This window comes from Rhamphochromis longiceps, linkage group LG20 (genome assembly GCF_057381845.1).
Source record: "Rhamphochromis longiceps isolate RC_006_pf linkage group LG20, R_longiceps_female_GT1.1, whole genome shotgun sequence".
In the NCBI taxonomy this organism is placed as follows: Eukaryota; Metazoa; Chordata; class Actinopteri; order Cichliformes; family Cichlidae; genus Rhamphochromis; species Rhamphochromis longiceps.
The window spans coordinates 33,507,948-33,534,729 of NC_140576.1; the positions used below are offsets into that span (position 1 = coordinate 33,507,948).

General features: G+C 41.6%; 3 protein-coding genes across 3 annotated transcripts; all 3 read right to left on the minus strand.

Annotated features, from left to right (window-relative positions):
• Positions 1-1,507: 1,507 nt before the first annotated feature.
• Positions 1,508-2,488, minus strand: LOC146645740 (P2Y purinoceptor 1-like). The gene has a single exon (XM_085392598.1). It carries the CDS (start codon positions 2,486-2,488, stop codon positions 1,508-1,510), a length of 981 nt encoding a protein of 326 aa, XP_085248724.1.
• Positions 2,489-10,888: 8,400 nt separating this feature from the next.
• On the minus strand, positions 10,889-11,952 carry LOC146645741 (P2Y purinoceptor 1-like). Its single transcript, XM_085393977.1, has one exon. The coding sequence runs from the start codon at positions 11,937-11,939 to the stop codon at positions 10,947-10,949; it is 993 nt and encodes a 330-aa protein (XP_085250103.1). The 5' UTR covers positions 11,940-11,952; the 3' UTR covers positions 10,889-10,946.
• Positions 11,953-15,519: 3,567 nt separating this feature from the next.
• LOC146645742 (P2Y purinoceptor 1-like) lies at positions 15,520-16,921 on the minus strand. The gene has a single exon (XM_085393981.1). It carries the CDS (start codon positions 16,765-16,767, stop codon positions 15,814-15,816), a length of 954 nt encoding a protein of 317 aa, XP_085250107.1. The 5' UTR covers positions 16,768-16,921; the 3' UTR covers positions 15,520-15,813.
• Between the last annotated feature and the right edge of the window lie 9,861 nt (positions 16,922-26,782).

The window sequence follows — 26,782 nt, forward strand, 5'->3', positions numbered from 1 at the left end:
CAAGATGAGGGTAGATCACAGTAAAGACACAGAGAAACACGGGGCTTAAATACACAGAGGGAGCAATCAGGGAATGGGAAACAGGAGGGAAACACAGCTGGGGCAAATCAGGCCTAACGAGACAAAGGAATTAAAACCAGACACATTAACATGAGACACGGACTTTCAAAGTAAAACAGGAAACATAACACAGAGACGCATGACTTGACACAAGGATACAGCAGACAGGGGAGACAGCAACTATGGATCACAGACAGAAAACCAGAACACTAAAACTCTAACAAAACCCACACAGAAAACCTAAACTAAGAATAAACCTATAAACCATAAGGCACAGCTAGAATATAATGAAATAAACTAAATCAAAGAACCAAAAACACAAAACACTGGGTCGACGACCCAGGCACCCTAACAGTTTAGTCTTCTAGCTTGGTATTTGTTTTCCACTGCTCCCTACTTTAGTTATCCACGTTTCTATTTCCTAGTTCATTGTCTGATTTGGTTGGTTCTCTTTCACGTCCAGTCTGTCTCTGTCTCATCTGTGTGTACGTGTGTCAGTTGTGTGTTGTCAGTTTGCTCATCACGTCTTTCATCTCTGTGTTCTCTGCTTGTCTCTTCCTGTTTTACTTTGTTAGTCTCCGTCTGCATGAGTAGTTCTTAAACCTTTGCAATATAAGTTAAAAAAATAATCTATAAATCTTAAATCAACATGAACACTTCAACACAAGACCAACTGGGGCAAGAAGCCTCTACTATACTACATGCACTTGTGTATGATATTGCCCTTCTCTCCTTTTGGGTGGCAAAATTCTAAAAATTATTTATTTTTTCTATACTATTGTAGGATCTTTACATTATAATATAAAACACCTTGAGGCAACTGTTGGTGTTGTGTTGATTTTTTGTTTAATTTTTGATCATGTAAACAGTATACAAAAGTTTGTTTAGGAAAGAAAAGAAAAAATGCAATACAAAATAAAGCTAAATACAATAAACATATATAATTTAGACACTACATAAAGTACAGGTCATTATCATTTCAGCATATTTTGCCACAAAGGTAAGATAATGACATTACTGTTTAACTATAGTGTTATGAGGGTCTTGGTGGCCTCTCATAATAAGCCAAGGGGTGTGGGTGAAAGCGTGTCATAGATATTAGCTGATTAGATGATTAGCTGTACCAATTCTAGGCACTGCTGTCTATGTAACATCATTTTACCAGGATGCTTTACATGGAAAATAAAGGATCTTTACTTATGTATCGCACCTTTATTTATTGATTGCATTTAGCAGGAGGTGCTGTAATCATGCCACAGTTGTCCATTTCAAGGATCACAAGATATTTGCATCAGAAATAAAATATTGTTATTAAGTGGCTGCTAATGTTGACTTAGTCAAAACCAGTGGAATTTTACACAGTGTGAATACAATTACAACAAAGATGCATGTGTGTAGAGCTGGTTATGTAAAACATTTTTAAGATTTCTAACATATGGCAAACTTGTTAAACTTTATCAGACTGTGTCACAGGGATTCTGCCACTCCTTGATTTCGGCCAATTAAAGATCTGGCGAGTTCGCTGGAGCAGCTGTTGGAATCGAGTAGGGAAATCCTTTACATGGAGGTAAACCAGGGGAGTCAAAACACTGTTCAAACACACAATTCCACGACTTATCTGGTGAGCCCCAAAGACTCCCTCATCCCAATCTGGACATTTCCCCTGTTTTGACAAAACTCTTGAATAAAGGCTGAGGTTCTTGAAAATATGATAGGGGATGTAACAAACCGAGAAGAGAAGGCACAAGATGAATAATAACTTTAAAACTCGTTTTTTCACCACCTCCTTTATGGTATTTGCATGACAGAGAACAAGAGTCACATGTCCATAGCAGCCAAGTAAAATAAGGAGTGGCATAACAAACCCAGTCAATGTCCAACCCACACTGTATTTCAGATAATCCTCCACATACTCGTTAGAGGTGGTATGGTAGCATTCTTCAGTTTTATTTGGTGAGATTTTGGAGAAGAAGATATCTGGAAGACTTTGAACACTCACCAACAGCCAAACCAAAACTGAGATAGCCACAGAGTGAGTCACAGTTATTCTCCCCATCATCCTCATTGGATGGACAATAGCCAGGTACCTGTACACACTTATACAGGTGAGGAATCCAATGCTGCCGTATAAATTCAGGTTGAAGCAGAATCTTGTGATCTTGCAGAAAGCATCTCCAAATATCCATTTACTGTCCATAAAGTAGTACGCTGACAAAAATGGGAGTGTTAGCAGGAACAAAAAATTTGCAACTCCAAGGTTCAGAAGGAACAGATTAATGTGTCGAAGTTTCTTCTTTTTCTGCAGCAGAGACTTTAGTCCCAATCCATTTCCTCCCAGACCAACAATCATAACAAAGGCATAAATGGCAGGTAGAATTTTGTGTTCATGGAGTTTTAAGTTGCCTGAAGTACAGGAACTGTTATTCATTGTGCTTCTAAAGCAAAAGTCTGCACAATCTCCCCCCTTCATGGAGAGTTATATGTCATGAAAGTGAAAGAAAACACACCCTATTTTTGTTTTTTTTGTTTTAACAATTTATACGTCATGTTCAAGCTTGAATTCCTGCCCACTGAAGCATAAGACTGAGATCGCAAGTAAATGCAACATGTCTAATAGATATGCATGCAATCTTAATCTTGCCTTTGGGCATTGTTTGGAATATGAAAGCAAGCAGCATATTGTTTTTGTATTTTTACTATATTTTTCAATAAATCTAAAAATGAACATCCTCACATTTTCACACAAGTTCTCAAAGTACACAAAGACACTTAAACCAAAACAAAGAAATGCAGAAATATAATATTTGAGGCCTGTCTGGTGGTGGCATGCAAGAGTGGGCAGGCATGGAATCCTAAAATTCACCAGGTGTTGCAAATGCTTTTGCAGGATAGTCAGTGTCAACAAGAACTCGTATTACTAGATGTAAACGGGAAGCTTAGGTCTCTTCCACAGAACAAGATTAAATTATTTGGAAAAGAAGATGGGGGAGGAGATAGACTGATAGTAGGTGTATCAGCTGGCATGTGTGGGGAAACCACAGTAAACAAGTGGTGGAGAGGTTGGAGGGAGTGCACAATAGAAAAGGTGAAAACTGAATCCTTCAGTGACTATAGTTGCTATGAGGTAGTGACCTGATAAAAAATTATTAGGTTTCATGATTTTGACAGACCTCGCTTTTCTTGTTCACCCTGACAACTTTGTGCTTTTTTTGCAGTCTTTCATGGCTAAACAACTGTAAATTATCACTTTTACAGTTGCCAAAATATTTATCAAAATAAAAAATGTAGATTGTTTTTAACTGTTTAACTATTAGTTTCATGTGAGTCAATATTACTTATTCTGAATCAGTAATAGATTATAATAAATCAGTAATGTTTAAGGTTTTGAAATGAAGCTTATTCCCAAGTTCAATAAGAAAGTTCTATGGCCACACATGTGTCAGCTCCTGGGTGCTGACGCCTAAATGTAAGCTTTATCAGACTTTCCCACGCTGTCAAGCCGCTTGTGTCATCACTGGTTGTTGTGTGGTGTTAGTTCAGCAAGCATTACACACACACGCAGGTAGGAACAGAAGATTACCGGAGTTGACTCCTTTCTTTATTTTTCTTTTTTCTTCTTCAAAACCACAACCAGAACAACATACTCACTAGCGCCCTCTAGCGCTTCTGGTAAATGCATCTACAGAACAAATGCAATAGTATGTGTGGACACAACATCTCCCCCTTTGAACAAGGATTTCTTATGTGAACCTGACTTCATTCTGATGTATGTCACCTAATACACGTTTAACATATTTCACATTACTCAGTAACATTCACTTTCCCATGACAAAGTCTTGGGTCCAGCAAGGTGGGTTCCTCATCCTGGTGGGCCTAAGCCTACTATCAGACTCAGAGTTAGATGCTAGATCAGTTCCTGGTTTATGACAGTCCATTGTTGTGTCAGAATCAGTACCTGCGTTCAGCTCTGACAGAGCCGATAAGTGTGAGGCGTTCCAGGTCCGTCCATCATCCAGCAAATAAGTGTTTGGTCCTTTCCTTGTCATGACAGTCCTTGGTTTGGAAAACTTTAACTCGACTTTCTTTACCTTCCACGGCTTCCTAACCCGTACCTTGTCACCAGGCTGAAAGTTGGATGGTTTGGCGTGTCTGCGAGCATCAGTGTATTCTTTCATTTTCATTTGCTTATTCTTAACTCTTTCGCACATGGTATGCCTCTCTGTCTGAGGAACAGGCATATCCATTACCTGTAACTTTGTTCTCATTCGTCGTCCATGAAGCAGTTCTGAAGGGGAAACTCCAGTTGTTGAATGAGGGGTTGCTCTGTAGTCCATCAGGTAAGTTCTCAGGAACGATTTCCAGGGTTGTCCTTAAATCGAGGCAGTCTGTAGGCAGTCTTTAACGCATCTATTGAATCTCTCAACTTCCCCATTAGCTCTTGGGTAATACACTGAGGATCTCAGGTGTTGGATTCCCCTGCTTTTCAGGAAGTCAGTGAACTCAGCAGAGAGAAATTGAGAGCCATTGTCACTTATCAGTGTCTCAACAGATGCCTCAGCCCGTAGTCTGAGGCATCTGTTGAGACTATGGTTGGCTTACTGGGGTCGAACATCACCAGGGCAGGGCTGTGCACGATTAACCGCTTGACTTGATCAAACGCTGCTTGAGCTGCTTCGTTCCAGTGGAATGAACAGTCCTTACGCAGAAGAGCTCTCATAGGTTCAACAACAGTCGCGTAATTTGGCACAAACTTGCTGTACCATGCACTCAAGCCAAGAAATGAGCGCAGGGTTGCAGGATCAGTAGGGGGCGGAGCATGCAGGATGGCAGTGACATGAGAGTCATCTGGCAGCAGACCTTCTGGACCGATCTTTTGACCCAAAAAGCTCAGAGTAGTTTGACGGAGTTGACATTTGTCAACATTGAGTTTCAGTCCTGCATTGTTGATTCTGTGTAACACAGCACGCAAGTTGGCCTCATGTTCAGCTTCTGACGTTCCGTATATGATGACATCATCAAGGTAGCATTGCACCCCTTTCTGGCCGCGTAGGATTTGTGTCATCATCTTTTGGAAGGCTGCAGGTGCTGAACTCAACCCATAGGGAACTCTGCAGTACTGGTACAGTCCTTCATGTGTAATGAAAGCAGTGAGCCCTCTACTCTCTTCATGTAGTTTCAGCTGATGGTCGGCGGATTTAAGATCCAGGGTGGAGAACGTGACAGCCCCACGCAGCTCAGACAGTATGTCCTCTATCAGTGGCAAGGGATGACTGTCAGCGACCACCGCTTTGTTAGGTTCTCTCAAATCAACGCACATGCGTATGCCACCAGTCTTCCTTCTAGTGACTACAATGGGGGAGACCCATTCAGATGCATCAATTTTCTCTATGATGCCATGTTCCTCAAGGTTCTTGAGTTCTGCGGAAACAGCATCACGGACTGACAGGGGTAAGCGTCGAAGTTTCTGCTGTATTGGCTTCACTTCAGGTCGCACCTTCACTTTATGTACAAAGTCCTTTGCACATCCGAATGCAACTGGAGACTCACATTCCTGTTTACATTGAGTGGGCAGAGCCGAGGTTTGCTGGAGTGCAGCACAGACCTTGGGACTGTCAAGAACTAATTGTCCCCCTTTTATGTGTAGCTGGAGGGCAGTCACCAAGTCCATTCCCAGTATGGGTGTTCCTGTTCTCACAATGTAGAGATCTGTGGAGGCACTCTTGCCATTGTAAGTAATGTCAGCTCTAAGACACCCTAATACATCCAGTTTCTCTTTTGAATATGTAATAAGCTGAACAGCTGGATTACTTAACTTAACTGAGCCAAAATTTGTGCTGTAAACATGTTCAGGCAGTATGGAAACACCAGACCCTGTGTCTACTAGTAGCTTAACAGTGCATGCCTGTGCAGTATTTGGTACAGTGACAGCAACAGTGCACATCAATTTAGCCGGATCACCACTGACACAATTGTCAACAGTTAAAACACACATTTCAGGAACAGTCACTTCATTAACAAGCTTATGAGAAGATTTACACACTCTCGAAAGATGTCCGATTTTCCCACACGTATTACATTTGCAGTCTTTTGCGGGGCAGGATTTATCATTGGCTTTGTGATCAGCTGAACCACAACGGTAGCACGTCGGAGCTGTATCCGTTTTTTTAGCTGCTTTGTATTTTGGCTTGCGCATCTTCTTTTGTACTTGAACAGCGGCAACAGGCTTTGTTTCACCGACAGCAATGGCCTTTGCATCAGCTATTGCAGCCTCTGTACGCCTAGCAATTTCCAAAGCTCGATCGAGCGTCAAATCCTCCTCCATTAGCAGTCTTTCACGTATACGAGCATTATTTGTCTTCTCTACAAGTTGATCCCGCAACATTTCATTCTCCATAGCCCCGAACTTACATTGTTTCACGAGCTCACGCAGTGCTGCAACGTAGTGATCTGTAGACTCACCGACAGCTTGGGCTCGTTGCCTGAAACGGTATCTCTCGGCGACAACATTGACTTTAGGATGAAAGTACGTTTCCAAAGCCTTTACGGATCCCTCGTAATCATCCGTAGCGAGTGGTAAGGCGCTGTAGATTCGTTGTCCCTCCGTTCCCAAGCAGTGAATGAGCAGGGCCCTCTTCCTCTCCGTAGCAAAGTCATTACCCCCGATCGCCAGCAAGTAGTTATCGAACAACTTTTTCCACACAGCAAATGGAATTCTCGGTTCGCCCGGGCAATCCAGGAACACAGCCGGGGGTTGCAAAGAGAGCAGAGCCATAACTTAATCACCACTACTCTCGTCGCCACTTGTTGTGTGGTGTTAGTTCAGCAAGCATTACACACACACGCAGGTAGGAACAGAGGATTACCGGAGTTGACTCCTTTCTTTATTTTTCTTTTTTCTTCTTCAAAACCACAACCAGAACAACATACTCACTAGCGCCCTCTAGCGCTTCTGGTAAATGCATCTACAGAACAAATGCAATAGTATGTGTGGACACAACACTGGTCTAGTCCAATCACCTTCTCGCTGCTTTCTCCAAGCCAATCGGCATTCATGGTGCATACTTTAGATTTACCTGTGAATCTCTTTCTCTTTCACAGAGGTCCTGCTCTAAACCCTGTCACAGCTGGGGTTCCGTTCTGCTCGCCGTTGGAGTCAAAGTCATGTTAATTGTTTCTAATGATCTGTCCTTATTGAAATATTCACCAGGTGTTGCAAATGCTTTTGCAGGATAGTCAGTGTCAACAAGAACTCGTATTACTAGATGCAAACAGGAAGCTTAGGTCTCTTCCACAGAGCAAGATTAAATTATTTAGAAAAGGGGTGTATCAGCTGGCATGTGTGAGGAAACCACAGTAAACAAGTGGTGGAGAGGTTGGAGGGAGTGTGCAATAGAAAAGAAAAAACTGACTGTGTGTGTGTGAGTTGATTAGTCAGAGAAAAATATTAAAATATTTTATTACAAAGAGTTCTGAGCAATTTTTCAGTTGCCATCTTTAAATATTTACAGTGGGGCAAAAAAGTATTTAGTCAGCCACCGATTGTGCAAGTTCCCCCACTTAAAATGATGACAGAGGTCAGTAATTTGCACCAGAGGTACACTTCAACTGTGAGACACAGAATGTGAAAAAAAAATCCATGAATCCACATGGTAGGATTTGTAAAGAATTTATTCGTAAATCAGGGTGGAAAATAAGTATTTGGTCAATAACAAAAATACAACGCAATACTTTGTAACATAACCTTTGTTGGCAATAACAGAGGTCAAACGTTTACTATAGGTCTTTACCAGGTTTGCACACACAGTAGCTGGTATTTTGGCCCATTCCTCCATGCAGATCTTCCCGAGAGCAGTGATGTTTTGGGGCTGTTGCCAAGCAACACGGACTTTCAACTCCCGCCACAGATTTTCTATGGGGTTGAGGTCTGGAGACTGGCTAGGCCACTCCAGGACTTTCAAATGCTTCTTACGGAGCCACTCCTTTGTTGCCCGGGCGGTGTGTTTTGGATCATTGTCATGTTGGAAGACACAGCCTCGTTTCATCTTCAAAGTTCTCACTGATGGAAGGAGGTTTTGGCTCAAAATCTCACGATACATGGCCCCATTCATTCTGTCCTTAACACGGATCAGTCGTCCTGTCCTCTTGGCAGAAAAACAGCCCCATAGCATGATGTTTCCACCCCCATGCTTCACAGTAGGTATGGTGTTCTTGGGATGCAACTCAGTATTCTTCTTCCTCCAAACATGACGAGTTGAGTTTATACCAAAAAGTTCTACTTTGGTTTCATCTGACCACATGACATTCTCCCAATCCTCTGCTGTATCATCCATGTGCTCTCTGGCAAACTTCAGACGGGTCTGGACATGCACTGGCTTCAGCAGCGGAACACGTCTGGCACTGCGGGATTTGATTCCCTGCCGTTGTAGTGTGTTACTGATGGTGACCTTTGTTTTTTGTTTTTTTTTGCCTGTCCCATTTGGTTCTTTAACCATCAGAATTGTTGTCTGAAGACCAACAAGGATACCCAATGGATTTACTTTGCCAAATGGATCATCGTGGCATTGCCGTATTGGTCCATTTGATCGATCTTTGTTTTTATTATTTATCCATCCATCCATTCGCTTCCGCTTATCCTTTTCAGTGTCGCGGGGGGCGCTGGAGCCTATCCCAGCTGTCATAGGGCGAGAGGCAGGGTACACCCTGGACAGGTCGCCAGTCTGTCGCAGGGCTAACACATAGAGACAGACAACCATTCGCACTCACATTCACATTCACACCTAGTGGCAATTTGGATTATCCAATTAACCTATCCCCACAAGTTGCATGTCTTTGGACGGTGGGAGGAAGCCGGAGTACCCGGAGAGAACCCACGCAAACACGGGGAGAACATGCAAACTCCACACAGAAAGACCCCGGCCTGATGGTGGAATTGAACTCAGGACCTTCTTGCTGTGCGGCAACAGTGCTAACCACCGTGCCACCGTGCTGCCGTTTTTATTATTTATTATATTTTATTTTCAGATGTTACAGACGGGACAGACATGAGTGAGGGATAGGAAAGGGAGAAAGAAAGAGGAAGGAAAAGAAAAACAGAAAGGGAGAGGGACAGTGAGAAAGGGGGGGAGAAAAAAAAATCTCCTGGATCACCTGTTGAGAGAAGAAGAATAGAAAACAAGCAAAAAAAAAAACCCCAAAGCAACATACTAAACACAACACCATCGCATTAATCTAGCTAAGTGTAAACAGCAGTAAATACTAAATATTCAATGTTGTTGTGCAGCACGCAGGACAGACAGCGCACAATGTGCTTTGAAGTAGCAGCCAAGAAAGGTGTAATTTAAGTCTACGAGCAGTGAACACCCGTGTGCATACCTGTGTGGATCAGCGCGCTTGTATTCAAATGGTTTCCACATGTAATGGTCTGCAAGAGGATGTAGCGAGCCATAGCCCCGTCCCCCAGGGCATGAAGCAGGCATGGAGATGGTGACCTTTGTTACTTTGGTCCCAGCTCTCTGCAGGTCATTCACCAGGTCCCCCCGTGTGGTTCTGGGATCTTTGCTCACCGTTCTCATGATCATTTTGACCCCACGGGATGAGATCTTGCGTGGAGCCCCAGATCCAGGGAGATTATCAGTGGTCTTGTATGTCTTCCATTTTCTGATGATTGCTCCCACAGTTGATTTTTTCACACCAAGCTGCTTGCCTATTGTAGATTCACTCTTCCCAGTCTGGTGCAGGTCTACAATACTTTTCCTGGTGTCCTTCGAAAGCTCTTTGGTCTTGGCCATGGCGGAGTTTGGAGTCTGACTGTTTGAGGCTGTGGACAGGTGTCTTTTATACAGATGATGAGTTCAAACAGGTGCCATTCATACAGGTAACGAGTGGGGGACAGAAAAGCTTCTTACAGAAGATGTTACAGGTCTGTGAGAGCCAGAGATTTTCCTTGTTTGAGGTGACCAAATACTTATTTTCCACCCTAATTTACAAATAAATTCTTTACAAATCCTACCATGTGAATTCATGGATTTTTTTTCACATTCTGTCTCTCACAGTTGAAGTGTACCTCTGGTGCAAATTACTGACCTCTGTCATCATTTTAAGTGGGGAACTTGCACAATCGGTGGCTGACTAAATACTTTTTTGCCCCACTGTATTAGAACTGCATTTGCATTGCCGCTGTGCAACATGTGCATGCAATATGAGAACAGAAAAGCAAAGTTTCATTAGAGAATAAATTAAATATATTGTCAAAATATTTTGTTTTTTATCTGGTTTAAAGAAAAATCTGTTTTATATGATTTATGTTATTTTCTTTCACTAGAACGCACTGTGTGAACTCATGCGGTCTTCTTTTAAAAAAGATGCAAGTACAAGCCATATGAACCCATTCACAAAGCAGTTGTACTCTATGCTCTTAGGTCTTTTTATCTGTATACACACACTTATACACCAATGACCCAGGGGCTGCTTGTGAGTGTTTTAACTACTAACCACAACTTGTTAATGATTGCACTGAAAAATAAATCATGATAATCATCTCCCAGTGCTCTGCCCTGACCTTATTGTGTGCAAGTGTTGCTGTTGTGATATATGTGAAAAAATGTGGATAAGAGTATATTTACATCAAAAATCTAATGTCATTAGGAACTGGCTGTTGATTTTTTTCTCAGTCACAGCTTTAGTCATTCTCTGTTGACATTAGCTTCCTTTCACAGATCTGTCATAACACAGACACATGGAGCTGTTTCCTCTGAATCCATAGTTTATTTAAAACATTGTATAATATAGTATAAAAAAGAATGTAATAAATAGAAAAAAAGGACAGCAAATGAACAGTGTAGCTGTTAAGCACAGCAGTAAAAGATGAGATCAAAGTCAACAATGAACTAGTCTTGTGTATACTGTGTCGCCTGCACACTGCCATATCTTGATACAGTCAGACGATTTAACATATGACAAGATCGCAGGAGAAGCTTATTGAACTGAGTAGAAATATCTGTGATATGGAGGTAAACCAGGGGGTTCAAAACACTATTCAGACACACAAGACCACGACTTATCTGATGAGCACTGAAGACTCCATTATTCCATGTAGGGCATTGCCCCTTTTTTAATAATCCTCTTGCATAAAGGTTGAGGTTCCTAAAAATATGATATGGGATGTAACAAACTGAGAAGAGAAGAATCAAAATAAACAACAACTTTAAGCTTCTTTGTTTTACTTCCTTGTCAATGGTATTACTTTGACAGAGAACCAAAATCACATGTCCATAGCAGCCAAGTAGGATAAGGAACGGGATGCAAAACCCAGTGAGTGTCTGTCCAAGACTGTATGTCAGGTAATCCTCGACATACTGTGTAGAGGTGGTGTGGTAGCATTTTGCGGTTTCATTTGTTTTGGTGGTGTTGTTTGTGGATGTTTTGAGGTAGAGCATGTCTGGAAGACTTTGAACACTCACCAACACCCAAACCATGACTGAGATAACCACAGTGTTACGGACAGTCATCCTTCCCATCGCTTTCAGTGGATGGACAATAGCCAGATACCTGTCCACACTTATACAGGTGAGGAATCCAATGCTGCCGTATAAATTCAAGTTGAAGCAGAATCTTGTGATCTTGCAGAAGGCATCTCCAAATATCCAATTACTGTTCATAAAATAGTATGCTGACAAAAATGGTAGTGTTGGAAGGAACAAAAAATTGGCAAGTCCAATGTTTAAAAGAAACACATTGTTTCCAACTTTCTTCTGTTTCTGCAGGATCGACTTCATCCCCCATCCATTAGCTCCCAGACCAATGATCAATACCATGGTGTAAATGGACGGTAGAATTTTGCGTTCGAAGTCATATTCAACAGAAGTACAATTATCAGGCATTGTGTGTCTGTACAACCTCACTCCTCTGTGGCAGAATTACAAATGAGGCAAGTGAAAGAAAACAAGTTCATAGAGTGATCGGTCATGTCCCTGCTTGTAAACCAGCACCGAGAAGCTGGAAAGAGATTCCTAATAATTGTGCAACACCTTGTGTATACATGCTTGTGAAACTGTCTGTTTGCTTGCTAGCGCACAAATACTGTTTACCTTTCTATCAATGCACCACACAAAAGCATGCTTGTTATTGTATTGTTATCATTTGTGTCATTCAAAACATTTTTTTAACTAAAACTTTCAGAAAAGATCGCATTTTCAAGTCCTAGACATTGAATGTTCATTATAACTTGGATTACAAGGTTATTTTTATTGCATGTAACACTCTGTGTGAAAGTTAGTTTAGCATATGAAATGCAGATGCATATTATTATTTATCAGTAAACACTTTGTTTGACAGCAAAGCTTTGTGATCTAAACAGATGGGCATCTAATAACCTCCGTTTGTGGTTGTTTTGCACACGATGGTAGCTGTATTTTAAACCATTTAAGACCTAAAACATCATTTTACATAAGTAAGTATGTCACGGCTGGCGGAGTGAGCCGTGTGGTGTGGAGGAAAAGGAGGACCCAAAATGCGGCAGTGACTGATGATTCGAGTGACGTTTATTTACAAGGTGGCAGTGGCAGAAACAGGCAACGAATCGTGAGAGATTACTAACGGAAACCTAAACTGGGAGAAACTAACTGACAAACCTGAGACCATACGAAAGGGGTGCGGGGCAGAGAGACGCAGACTAAGGAACAGGATACCGAGAAACACAGATGAACGCAGTGATACATGGATGAATGCAGACGAGCCGACAAGGAACACAGACCGACACCCACTAAATATACACACACAAGGTAATCGGGTAATCACACACAGGAGGTAAGAACAGCTGATCTGAATACACATGATGACTGGAGGACACAAGCTGAACACAATGACAACAGACACAGACCTTCAGAATAGAGCAGGAAATCCAGAACACGAGCCTTCAAAGTAAAGCAGGAAACACACAGACTGATTTGCAACACAACACGGGGACATGAACAGAGCACCAAGGACAGACACAGGTAGGGCTGAATATACACCAAACTTCAGGTTCAACCCTAAACCAATACAAAATCAGAATAAACACAAAACGCTGGGTCAACGACCCAGGACCAAAGTATGTCATTGCCTGGGAGTCTTGATGGGTTATTTGTGATTTCTGATTGTTGTTGAAAGTTTTCAGTTTGCTTTTAATTATTATTCCACAGCTTTAGTTTTAATTACTATTGTAAATGGCCTGTATTTGTATATTCGATCGTCTTCTTTGAATTCATTCATGTTTTTGTTTTCATGGAGTCTCCATAGTTTTTCTTGTCACTTGGTTTAGCTGTTGTCTCTGTGTTTTTCTACTGTTGCCTGTATTCCCCTGTTGTGTTATTTCCTGTTATTTTTGTAGTCATTTATGTCTTGTGGGGGGATTTTGTTGTTGTTGTGGTGGTGTTTTTTGCTTATGGACTCTTTGCTTATGTTGGGTTTTTTTTTAATGAACTACTTTTTTCTTTTTGTTGAACTCACCTAGAAATCTGCATTTAGCTCCTCATCATGCAATACATAATAGAGGCGGAAAGAAGGCACAGCAAGCTGGATAGAAGAAGAGGATTGAAGTGAGTGGGCAGAAGACGTAGTGCTTAACAGATCAGAAAGGTAAGGAGGAGCAAGGTTCTGAATGGCCTTGAAGGTTAGCAGAAGAAGTTTGAATATTATCTGGAATGGAGCCGGTGTAGTTCCTTAAGAACAGTGGTAATGTGCTGGTAGGAGGGGGTTCTGGTAATAATGTGGGCAACGGAGCTTTATACCAGTTGAAGCTTATGAAGGGATTTTTGGGGGAGACCACGGAAGAGAGAATTACAGTAGTCAAGGCGGGAGGTAACGAGACTATGGACAAGAATGGACATAGGATAGGACATAGAATGGGTGGAAAGAGAAGGACGTAATCTGTTAATGTTGCGTAGATGGAAATAGGCAGAGCAGGTGAGATTATTGATGTAAGATTTAAAGGATAGTGAACTGTCTAGAATGACACCAAGGCTCTTACCCTGAGGTGAAGGGAAAACTGTGGAGTTATCGATAGTGAGAGAGAAATGATTTGCCTTCAAAAGGTTGGATTTAGTACCAATAGGAAGGATTTCAGTTTTATCCTCATTAAGCTTTAGAAAATTACAGTTGAACCAGGATTTTAATTCAGTTAGGCATTCTATAAGGGAAGAAGGTGGGAGGGAGGAATCAGGCCTGGAGGAGAGATATAACTGGGTGTCATCAGCAAAACAGTGAAAGTGAAGATCAAATCTGAAGAAAATGGTACCATGAGGGAGGATGTATATTATGAAGAGAAGAGAGCCTAACACTGAACCTTGGGGTACACCAGAAGTGACTGGGAATAGACTAGAAAGAAATGATTTAAGTTGAATAAAATGGGAGCAGTCAAGAAGATATGACTGGAACCAAGCTAAAGGTGTGTCAGAGATGCCAAGAGACAACAGAGTGAGAGATAGTGTTGAAGGCTGAGCTCAAATCCAAAAGGATGAGAATGTTGAGAAGACCAGAGTCGGCTCCGATTAGAAGATCATTAGTCACTTTAAGTAAAGAAGTTTCTGTACTGTGACATGAGTGAAAACCAGATTTAAATCTCTCCTACATGTTATTATTAACGAGGTGTGAATGATAAATAAACACTTCTAAATAAAAAGAACCCTTATAAATTGATTCATTTATTTACTGATTATTCTTTCTGTGCCCCTATTTACCTCAGATAACAGATATCTCCTAAAATTTTGACTAAAAGCCATATTTTTGACTGAGAAAAACATAATCCCACCACTTTTACTTACCACTGGTGTTTGATGAGGTTCCTTTGCTGGAATGTAGCATTTTCTTTATTCCAAACATGATTCTGCTAATTTAAAGCAAATAACCTGCTAATTATAACACATTTGTGAATATCTTAACTTTAATAACAAACTATAAAGTAGTATTGCTTCTGATAAAACCTCAGAGGCTTTAAACCTTTATTAGGAGTGTATTTACTTCGCTGTCTGTGGTAAATGAACATCTGTGTAACATTTACTGGCATGGTGAGAGCGGAAAAACGGTGTTAGAATGATTTTATATGAGATATCCTGTGGCATTTACAGAGGATATCATAATTGTCTGCAGTGCAGTTAACTGTTTCACAAAAACTCTTGTGTATTCTTGCAATCTTGAATTGTATTCTTGAATTGATTTACCATCTTTAAAAATATTTGCAAAGCTGATTTTCCTCAAATATTTGGAACATTTATCTTCAGTTGCTGAAAATGTGTTGGGCTTTAAGGGAAGTACATTAAAACATAAATGAGATCTGGACAAAGCAGTTTATTTTACTTTTAAACGACAGACTTTAAAAAAACATCCACTATGCACTTACTATCAAAAATAAGGGAAATCTGAATAAAAAGCCTTTAATTATAGTTAGACAGCAGAACAACAATGAGGAGGCTTGAATTCAAATGCTTAAAGTATAGACATACAGTATATACAACATAATCAAAACTGACCTTTACTTTCAGCGTGTGTACATACATGTGACATGCTGTTAACATTAACCTTCTATCAGCAGTGAAGCATGCAGCATCATATCCTGTTTGTTCTTCAAACATTCAAGCATCACAAATGCAATAACTCGTCTTTCAAGTATTTTTTAAGTATTATTTTTGCTTTTTAGTAAAAAGCAACATTTTTGTGTTTCTTACAAAAGTCTCAGATGAGTCTCAGATGAGGCGTACTCCTCATGTTCATCGGCACATTTCAAGTATCCGTGAGGTTAGAGGTGTACAGACTAGTGACAGCTTGGCGAACTTGTTGGAGTAGCTGTCTGAGCTGAGAACAAACATCTTCACTTACATGCAGGTAAACTAGAGGATTGAGCGCACTGTTCAGACACACAAGGCCACGGCTTATCTGATGACAAATATAGACTCCATTAGACCATTTATGACATGTCCCCTTGATTACGCTTAGTCTTGACAAGAGGTTGAGATTTTTTAATATATGATAGGGGATGTAACAAACAGAGAACAGAAGAATCAAGATGAATAACAACTTTAAGCTTCTTTGTTTCAGTACTTCATCAATGTTATCATTGTGGCAGAGAACAGCAATCATATGTCCATAGCAGCTGAGGGTGATGAATAGGGGGATGCAAAATCCAGTGAGTGTCCGTCCCAAACTGTATTTCAGGTAATCTTTAACATACTCGTTAGAGGTGGTATCAAAACACTTCTTAGTATTGTTTATGGGTGGTTTGGGGAAGAACGTGTCTGGAAGACTTTGAACACTCACCAACAGCCAGACCATGACTGAGATAGCCACAGAATGAGTCACAGTTATTCTCCCCATCATCCTCATTGGATGGACAATAGCCAAGTACCTGTACACACTGATACAGGTGAGGAATCCAATGCTGCCGTATAAATTCAGGTTGAAGAAGAATCTTGTTGTCTTGCAAAAGGCTTCTCCAAAGATCCACTGATCACCCTTGAAGTAGTACACCATCAGAAAAGGGAGTGTGAGCAAATACAAAATGTCTGCAAGTCCAAGGTTGAAAACGAAAACAGAGACATTCCCCAGTTTCTCCCATTTCTGCAGCACTGACCTCAATCCCAGTCCGTTAGCCACCATGCCAGTGATGAATACTAAAATGTAGACAGGTGGCAGGAATTTTTCTGTAAAGTCAAAGCTGATGCAAGAAGACTTGTTCATTGCGTCCTTGATAGCAGTCGGTACAATTCCTCCTCCTCGATGAGTGAGAGCCTTCACTGCACAGATCAAAGCACACACACATTTATACACTTCCTGAGTTGCGTCTGTGGGCTATGAGATAACTGACTCACCTCTTTCACTGAAAACAGGAAAATATAACCATGCAGAAGTGGCAGTTTTCACACGTTTATACACTCTTTTGTTTGCTCTCATCCTGACAAAGCCATATGAGAAGTGAAAAGTGAAATAAGTTCAGCTCTAGTTTTTAGCCTATGCTTCCACAGTCTGAATCTCTGGGTTTTCAACATTTATCTTATGCCTGTTCTACAGCGTGGTTCTGTCCTGCCTGTTTAGCAACAATGAGACTGCTATGCAACAGAAAATGACCACACAATTAGCTTGTAAAAGCAGTTTCAAAACTTAAATTAACAAACCAGAAAATCATTTGCGTGGATGTTACTCTAACACATTGTTGGGTCTGTCTAGCACAGGCCCACCGCTGGAACGAGACAATTTAAAAACACAGCAAAAGCATTGAACACCAAGTAGGCAAAGTTCTTCTTGTTACTCATGCATGAGGGAGACCTGCCTGGAGCCAAGTGTCGTTCCACCACTTGACCTCCGTCAGACTCTCAACCAGGTTCCCCATAGCACTCCTTTTATTGTGGTTACATGAATATGCATAGGGTCATTAACATATAACATCTTACATAGGTATACATGTGAACAAAGAATACTCAATACTCACACATACTGTGTGTGTGTGTGTGTGTGGGGTCAGAGTGTGACCCCATAAAGACTTCCCTAAACCTGCTGGTCTGGAAGTCCAGCAGTTCATCTAAACAAAAGGCACTTAGCCTAAAACAGATATAGCTACGTTTATCCTACCATAAAACAATAAGAGAAGGTACGACCTCTCCCATGCTCCCAGAGTGCTCTCTAATGCACACAAAGTTTACAGACTATCAAGGATCAAACCTCTACCAATCTACAACTAATTATAAAACTCTAAGCATATATAAGTAGATATTTCTAAGCATAAATGACAATCAACAATACAAAACCTAACACACATACTGCCCATATTAATACTGTTGCAGCCTTACCCCAATGGTAGCAGGTTCCCCCAGCAGCACACTGCTCCCCCATCTCCTTTGGGACCTGTGCAGTAGCACCGTGGGCAGACACACATAGGCCACAAAAATCTCATACTAAAGCAAATGTTTTTCATTAGTACCCACTCGGATCGACCAATGGGACTAATGGGTTTTCCATTAGGTCATAGTACCTGGTACCAGGTACCAGAGAATCTGGTACCAGGGAAACTGTTTAAATTGCTTGGAATCTGGGTTACAAGTAATCTAAACAGATCCTAAGATGTAAGTCGTCAGACTGCATGCTACCAATTGACTGGTCACTAGAGTCATTCGATGAGTCATAAGAGCGACTGATTGTCGAAAATCAAAACTGACATTTTTGAAACTCGACAACACAAGAAATAGCTACTTGAAATAACACCGTGTTCCCCCAGGTGTGACAAAAAGCTACAGACTGAGCATCAGGTATATATTCACTTCAATGTCCGCCTTTTTTCTGTTAACACGTGTTGTCGTGGTTTTCGGTAGGGAAAGAGACGACACCTTGTAGAGCAAACAACTTCGACCTTTATTTGTCACTTCCGGTACCCAACACACTTTCAACATAAAACTGGATATACTTAAACAGATAACACCACATCCTCCTTTCTCAGAAAACAACAACTTATTGAAATATTTACTGTGTAAGGGAAACTGTACTTTCGTTACTTCTTAGAACCTATTGCAGAAACATAGCTACTCTATTTTTAACTCGAGAAGCTTTGCTTTATTTAATCTCACAAGTTCAATCTTTGTGGTTTTATGACAACTCTGCCAGCTCTAGTTCTGACAAGACCTGGGACTTCTGTCTTGGGAGTCAGAGTTGTAGACGTCGATAGGTTGGGAGCTGGCAGGGTATTTTCTCTGGGACTGACGGGGGTAGATGGGGTCTGTAACTTTGGTGTGGACTCTGGCAATGGCTGGAGGTGACGTCTATTTCTCCTGATGGCTCCTGAAGGAGTCTCAACCATATAAGAGCGGGGTTTGGAGTGAGAGGAGATGACAGTCCCTTCACGCCTAGTGTCTGTAATCCACACTGGTTGCCCCGGTGCGAGTGGAGGAAGTTCAGTCGCCCGATGTCTCCTGTTGTACGCATCACTGTCCCTCGCCCTTCTCTCTCTCGCTTTTGCCAACACTGTATTCTTATTGGGCAGGCTGGGATTGAGTAGGGAAGGAAGCTGGGGAACTGGCGTGCGCAGTCTCCGTCCCATCAGTAGTTGCGCCGGGCTATATCCGTTAGCCAATGGTGTTGCTCTGTAAGCTAGGAGTGCAAGATATGGGTCTTTTGCCTTCTTTAGCAGGTTTTTCACAGTTTGGACATGACGCTCAGCCTCGCCATTGCTCTGTGCAAATCTAGGACTGCTTGTTACATGTCTGAACCCATAGGTTGCTGCAAAGTCTTTGAACTGTTGTCCTGAAAACTGAGGTCCGTTGTCAGTGTAGAAAAGCTCTGGAATTCCATGTCTGGAAAAGACAGATTTTAGGTGTACTATAACATCTTCCGATCTGGTGGGGGTAAGTTTGGCTATTTCCACGAATTTCGAGTAGTAGTCCACCAAAAGCACATAGTTGCTGTCATTGAGTGTAAAAAGGTCTGCACCAACTTTTTGCCATGGCCTCTCCGGGAGTTGGCTTGGCATTAAAGGTTGTACTGGGTTAGTACGCTCTTTGATGCAAATGGTGCAGTTTTTCACAAGTTCATTTATTTGCCCACTCAGACCAGGCCACCACACTGCCTCTCTGGCTCTCTCTCTGCATCTAGACATTCCCTGGTGCCCCTCATGTAGGGCACTTAGGACAGAGTGGCGCATAGCAGTGGGGATTACTAGTCTGGTGCCTTTCAGTAGCAGATTGTCATGTACAGTTAAGGTCTCTCTGTGTGGCCAATATGCTTTAATTGGGCCTATGAGATGGCTGTATTCTGGCCAGCTGCTCTGACAAAAAGTCATGACCTCTGAACATATGCTGTCGGTTTTTAACTGTTCTTTTACCTGTGTGATGTATGTCGAGGTAGCAGGCATGCATTTGACAATTTCATCCACATAAATATTTGTGTCTTCCAGAAATTCGGCTGTAGCTTTTGAATCAGGGTCTTGGTTAACGGGTGCACGTGACAGTGCATCTGCTGTGAGGAGTGCTTTACCAGGAGCGTGTGAGATGGTGTAGCTGTACCTCATAAGCCTTAGGCGGAATCGTTGGATCCTGGGTGGAAGCTCGGTTAGGGCTTGCTGGCCTAACAGGCTGATGAGTGGCTTGTGGTCAGTCTCTAAGGAGAAGTGTCTCCCGATGAGGAAATCTTTGAATCTTTCACACTCCCATGTTAATCCAAGCGCCTCCTTCTCCACCTGTGCATATCTCTGTTCGGGGGTAGGTTAGCGTTAGCATTGTAGCCGCCGTTAGCTCGCTGGTGGGGCGGTGGCGTGCGAGGCCGCGTAACTGTTGCGCTAGCTCCCGCTTCTTCGTCCGACATCTTTCGTCTCGAGAAAACTCTTTACCACTTCCAAAGTCGCTTGCTGTCACTCCCCGATGATAAGGCACTTACATTTCATCCCACTCCTGACACCATGTCGTGGTTTTCGGTAGGGAAAGAGACAACACCTTGTAGAGCAAACAACTTCGACCTTTATTTGTCACTTCCGGTACCCAACACACTTTCAACATAAAACCGGATATACTTAAACAGATAACACCACAGTGTCACATATTAATTCGCATGACACACAGATGCATGCCATGGATTGGGACGAGTCGTGTCAATCCATGGCAAGTCGACCTGAGTAGGTACAATATAAAAAAGGGGCTTAGCAAAGCGGGTTCCACAGTGTACCCGAAGTATATTATGCCTGCCCCACATTTGAAGCCAGTATCAAGGGCACAGTGGGTGATCAATTTGAGCCCCACATTGCAGAGACCACCATTTTTCGGATGTTATCAGTCCATACAATGGGCATTATTAGCAGAAATCAGCCCTATAGATATGGCCCAGTAGGGGCCACCTGCTAGTTTGTTCAGAAGGTTGTTATCATCCATTCAGATGGAGGATCACTAACAGGAGGATGGGAAGAATCCACGCTCGCTGGAAACCAGTGGATACGGAAGTCTTTACAGGTAAGACCATTTGTACATAGTATGTTCTCTACATTTTACTGTGATTTACTGGGACATTTCCATGATAAATGGAATTAAAGGGAGATGTTTCCACTGTTGTCTAATGAAGTGTGTAAATCTTTAATAATATTTATTTGCTTGGTTATTTTAGGAGTGTTTTTCTGAACATGACGAAAAATGACAAGAAACTAATTTGAACTTCAGTCTCCTGTTACAGATGATCACTGTGACCTCAGAGGCCAACTGGTCTGCAAACTGGAATTGGAGTGAGGAAGAGGGGAGTCATCATCCAGCTTCAAAGAAAACATCCAGGTAAACTGATTCGGATCAGTGGATAAACTTGTCTCCACTTTCACAGGAGATACTTTTACAGAGAGACTATCTGAGCCATTTTAGTCTTAAATTATAGTACTTTTAAATACAGGAAAATTTTTAAAGGACACAAATTAACATCCAACTTTAACCATAATACAAACAAAGCATGTGCGTTTTCAAACTGTTCCTCAGATAGGCGGGATATCACCATTGGACTGCCCAACCAGCCAGCTTCAATAAAGGACAAGCAACAAAAGAATAGAGCAGCATTCAGCGACCACCAAACATGAGCATGTTGATGTAACATTCAGCTGATCCTTGTTCATCTGTGTACTTCTGCTTTTGGTAAGTTTAGTAACTTAACTACAGTAACTATAACGCAGTCACTCGAAACACATGCCATCCATTTCTAATTAACTGGTTACTTCCTATCAGTTATTTTAGAAACTATGTGGGTCACCTGACCTAACACTGTTTCTTCCTGTTCCCCTTACTGTTAGTGTCAAATGTCAAACAGCTGTAAAGGAAACTACACCAGTGTACTGGGATTTTTCACCAACGCGTGCCAGATGCTATTCCTGCCTGTCATGCCAACATCACCCGAGCAAGCTCCGCCTACCCCAGGACCTCGCCATGTCATGTATTGATCATGATGATTATTAAGATGACAGCAAGTGCGACAAAGACTGTAAAATCCATGACCAGAATGTTTAGATGCTTTCTAATTATTAATGACTTTATAAAATATTTAAGTGGTTCAGGCAGCTTTTGAATTACCATGAACACTTACCATATTGTATCTTTACAACATATTTTTCAATGAGACAGATTTGTAACAGAGGCCTTGCTCTCAGTAAGTTTGAAGTAATTTCCTGATTTATTTATAATCTCTGATCTTTCTGTATTCTGCTCAGTTTGCATGCTGCCTTTACCAGTTTTTCTCTTTTGTAACTGATGATAATTCAGTGAATATATTGAGCTGCTTCCCTTTGTCCCCTCCCACATCACTTTGTTAAGTTTTTCAGTGTCCAGTTATGTTTTTTTTACTCCTGTTTGAATTATGTGTGCATGTATGTTTGACCCTGTAGAGTATTTAATGGACTGCTTGTCTTCCTGTTTGTAACCACTGCCTGTTTTTGACTAAAGATTCAGAAATGGGACTTTAATACAGTCTCTGTGCATCCTCCATTTGTGTCCTCTTAATGTGAGAATGTGTCACATGTGTCACAGATGTTTTCATTTTAATTACGCTTTCCCACTGTAAGTTGCTGCTGCATTTATTCACAGCACATATAAGAAAGATTCAGATTAATACAGTGATAATAAAGTCAGAATTCTTCAGTTTGCACTGTGAATTATTATCTTTCATGGAGTAAATTTTAAAGTTCAGTACTTCAAAGCAGGAGCTATGAAGAATCGTACTGGCACAATATGAGATTTTCACTTAATTATAAAGTCTAAGTTTTCTAATTAAGATAGAAAACTGGAAGAAAAATATCCGATTAATAATGCTGTCAAATTCATGTATAACCTTTTAGTGTTTTTTGCATATTAATTATACTCAAATATAATTATGATGGTGACCCTACCTGTACAGAAGCATACTAAACAACTCACAATCTAACAAACATTAATGGCCCACGATGTTATAAATAGTGAGCCTGATCCTTTGCTGTGAGAGTATAACGATCATTTCTTTTGTCAGTTTGGAAGAAATGATCTCATGAAGTTAATATTTTTTTAAATTTTGCTTTTTCCCTGTTTGTGTTTTCCTTTTCTTTTATAAGTGAAACTGTGATCACAGCTACTTCTGTTCACAGCATGTAATAATACTGACTGTCTGGGGCGTTGTTATTTGTTGTGCTAGGGTTAGCAATTTAGACATATGTAATCCATATTACTCTTGCCAAATACAACAAACACCTAGGAATTTGGATTATAATTTGATTTTGATGTAATATTGATAATCATTATCAGTCCTTTCATTTTATAATCACACATCCACCCAGGGTCATAGTGGGGCTGAGCTCTATCCTGGCATCCTTGAGTGAAAGGTAGTGTACACCCTGGCCAGGTGTTCAGTCTATCATAGTCATATTCAGCAATAGGAATGTGAACAAAAATCAAACTAGGATTCCTGCAAATGAAAAGTCTGTCTTTGACTGTATCATCCAACTGATTCATCAGACCTCCAGCAGGTAAACCTTATTCATGATATAACAAGGTAACAAGGTAAAAAATTAAACAGTAACTGTCATGTGTCGTGGGAGTGTCTGGTTGGGTGTGAGACGAGTTCCAGTTGCCTGTCCCCTGGGGTGGAGTTTTGTCTGGGCCATCATATGAAGGGTTCACTTAAACCACCGCTGCCTGCCACTCTCCACCAGTTCGTTCTCTCCAGATCCATCTCCTGCTGTGCTTATCAGCAGCGCTGGTCTCATTTCCACCCAGTTCTCTGGTCTACCTGCAGACTCAGGATTTCAGACTCACCATTCACCTCGCCCTGCCTCTCATGTCAATCGTGGCTATCTGTCCCCTCTGGACCCCCTGGAGCCTTGATCCATCTCACCCACATATTTCTCCTTGTGTTCCATGTGCCTGAACCTTTCTCAATCCCCTGGTTTCCCATGGCACCTGTTCATAGTTTCTGTTAATATCCAAGCTAGTTTAAGGTGATCACTCCTCTATATATATAAACCATGTAAATATCCATCCATCCATCCATCCATTTTCATCCGCTTTGTCCGGGGCCGGGTCGCGGGGGCAGCAGCCTAAGCAAAGAGGCCCAGACCTCCCTCTCCCCAGCCACCTCCTCCAGCTTATCCGGGGGAATACCAAGGCGTTCCCAGGCAAGCCAAGAGATATAATCTCTCCAGCGTGTCCTGGGTCTGCCCCGGGGCCTCCTCCCGGTGGGACATGCCTGGAACACCTCACCCAGGAGGCGCCCAGGGGGCATCCTTGTCAGATGCCCGAACCACCTCAGCTGGCTCCTTTCGATGTGGAGCAGCATTTACCATGTAAATAGTTTGTGCAATTCAGTCTACTTCCCTCATGTTTCCAGTTTGTGGCAGTAAGAGTCTAAATGCGAATTGCATTCTAAAACCCACTTCAGTGAATAATATGAATCTACAAAGAGTCAAAGAGACTATAAAATGTGAACTATAGACCCCTGAGTCATTATCATTAAACCTCTGGTTGCTTCATTTTTTCTATTTTAAATCAGATACTTTAAAGGTTTTAGTAAAGTTGCATTATCATGGTGAGGCAAAGTGCTTTATGTCCCTGTGTGTCATGAGCAGCTATAAAATGCCTTTTCTTAAAGGACAAATTGGGTTTGAATTTGAGTTACAGCAGGCTGTCGCCACTGCAACACAGCCCACAGACAGCAAATAACAGGAATCGGACTCACCGTCCACCCTTGTCTACAGCAACCACCTAGCATGACCTAAAAAACATTGTCTTTCCTCATAACTATCAAAAATATGAAATGATTAGCAAACAGTGAATCTGTTACAGCTGCAGAGAGCTATGGTGGTATCTTTGGAAGCTGTTTCCATAGCTAAGAGCCAGGCTGCTCTTTGTTAACTTTAGCTCTGCTTTCAATACAGCACTCCCAGACAGGCTAATAGTTAAACTGCTGGATATCCTACTTCCTTCTACCACCTGCTGCCTGGATCAGAGACTGTCAGACTGTGTCCAGAGAGTTGGAGTGGGGCCTCATCTTTCCTCAGCCCTCAGCCTTAGCTCCCCACAAGGTTGTGTACAGTTGAGTCCCCAACTGTACACTCTGTACACACATGACTGTGTTAGTTCCAACCCAGACAACGCAGTCATTAAGTTTGCAGATGATACCACCGTGGTGGGGCTTATCTCTGGGGGAGACGGGACGGCGTACAGAACTGAAGTTCAGAGGCTGTCACATTGCTGTGTATACAACAACCTGGACCTCAATGCCACCAAGACAAAAGAACTGGTAGTTGACTTTAGAAGGAGGAAGTCTGGGCTGCAGCCTGTCAGCATCAACGGGGAGTGTGTGGAAAGGGTCTCCAGTTTCAAGTTTCTGGGTGCGCACATAGACACAGACCTCTAATGGAGCTCAAACACCTCTGTGGTTTTGAAGAAGGCCCAACAGAATTTCCACTTTCTGAGAATCCTCAGAAAAATGGACCTGAAGAAGGAGCTGCTGATTATCTTCTACTGCTGCTCCCTTGAAAGTGTACTGACATACTGCATCTGTGTATGGTTCTCCACCTGCACCACGGCACACAAAAAGGCACTTCAGAAGGTCATTAATATGGCCCATAAAATCATTGGGCATCCTCTTCCGTCCCTGAAGGACCTGTACAGTACTCTCTGTCTCAAGAGGGCACGCAGTATCCTACGGGACTGCACACACCCAGGACACCAGGTGTTTAAGCTGCTGCCGTCTGGCAGGAGATTCAGGCTGCTGAGGTCCTGGACAAACAGACTCAAGGATAGCTTTACAACAGGGCAATAGCCCTAATCAATGCAAACAGCGGACCTGATTGGCCACCTCCCTGGACTTGTTTGGGGGGGTAACAACAATGACAATAATAATACTTATATTTACAAAAAGAACAAGGTGCAATAAAAATTAATGTGCAATAATAACACTGTGCAATATAGATACATTTATTCTTCATTTTATTACTAAGTTAAGTTACTGTGTCGTGTCGTGTTGTATGTAGTGCCGACGTGGGACAGTTTTCCAATTTGATTGTATTATTGTACTATGTGTGACTGTGCAATGACAATAAAGAGTTATCTGATCTTATCTTAAATATATATATGATATGACGTAACCACGGAGACAGGGTCAGTCATGTTAGCTAGCAGTGACTGTTTACAACAGTGAATGGGATGATTGTGTGCACAGCCTTCACACACCGCACAAGGTAAAGACATTACTCGTTCAATTTTGTTTTTCCTTTCTTTCTGTTATTTACTTTCTGTTGGCCGTCACCTCAGGTTCACCATTACAGCCTACAAATGTACACCGTCTAAATATTAACACATTTGAAAGATAAAGTTGTTTACAAACATTCATGTCTCAAAAATAAGCACAGCTGTTCATGTTTGTCAGTGTAGTTTTATTTGTAAGAAAATTATTAACTTCATATTGTGTACCCAATCAAAGAACATTTGATAAGTCTGTTATATTCCTGTGCCCTATGTGAACTGGAATACATATATATCCTGACAATTATAGTTGAGCAAAATTCAGTTAAATCTTGAAACAGTAGATACGGGTAGAAATGGGATCAGAATAATCTTTGCATAGTCAAAAGTGGATACCTCCTGTTTGCATTCCATCATATTAAAAAAGAAACTACAGCACACTCCATGTGATTTTGCATCCACTTCCAAATTGTAGTCAAGCAGCCCAGTCTCAGAAATAGGTAACAGAAATGTCTCTAATGTAGACCTGTACGGTTTAG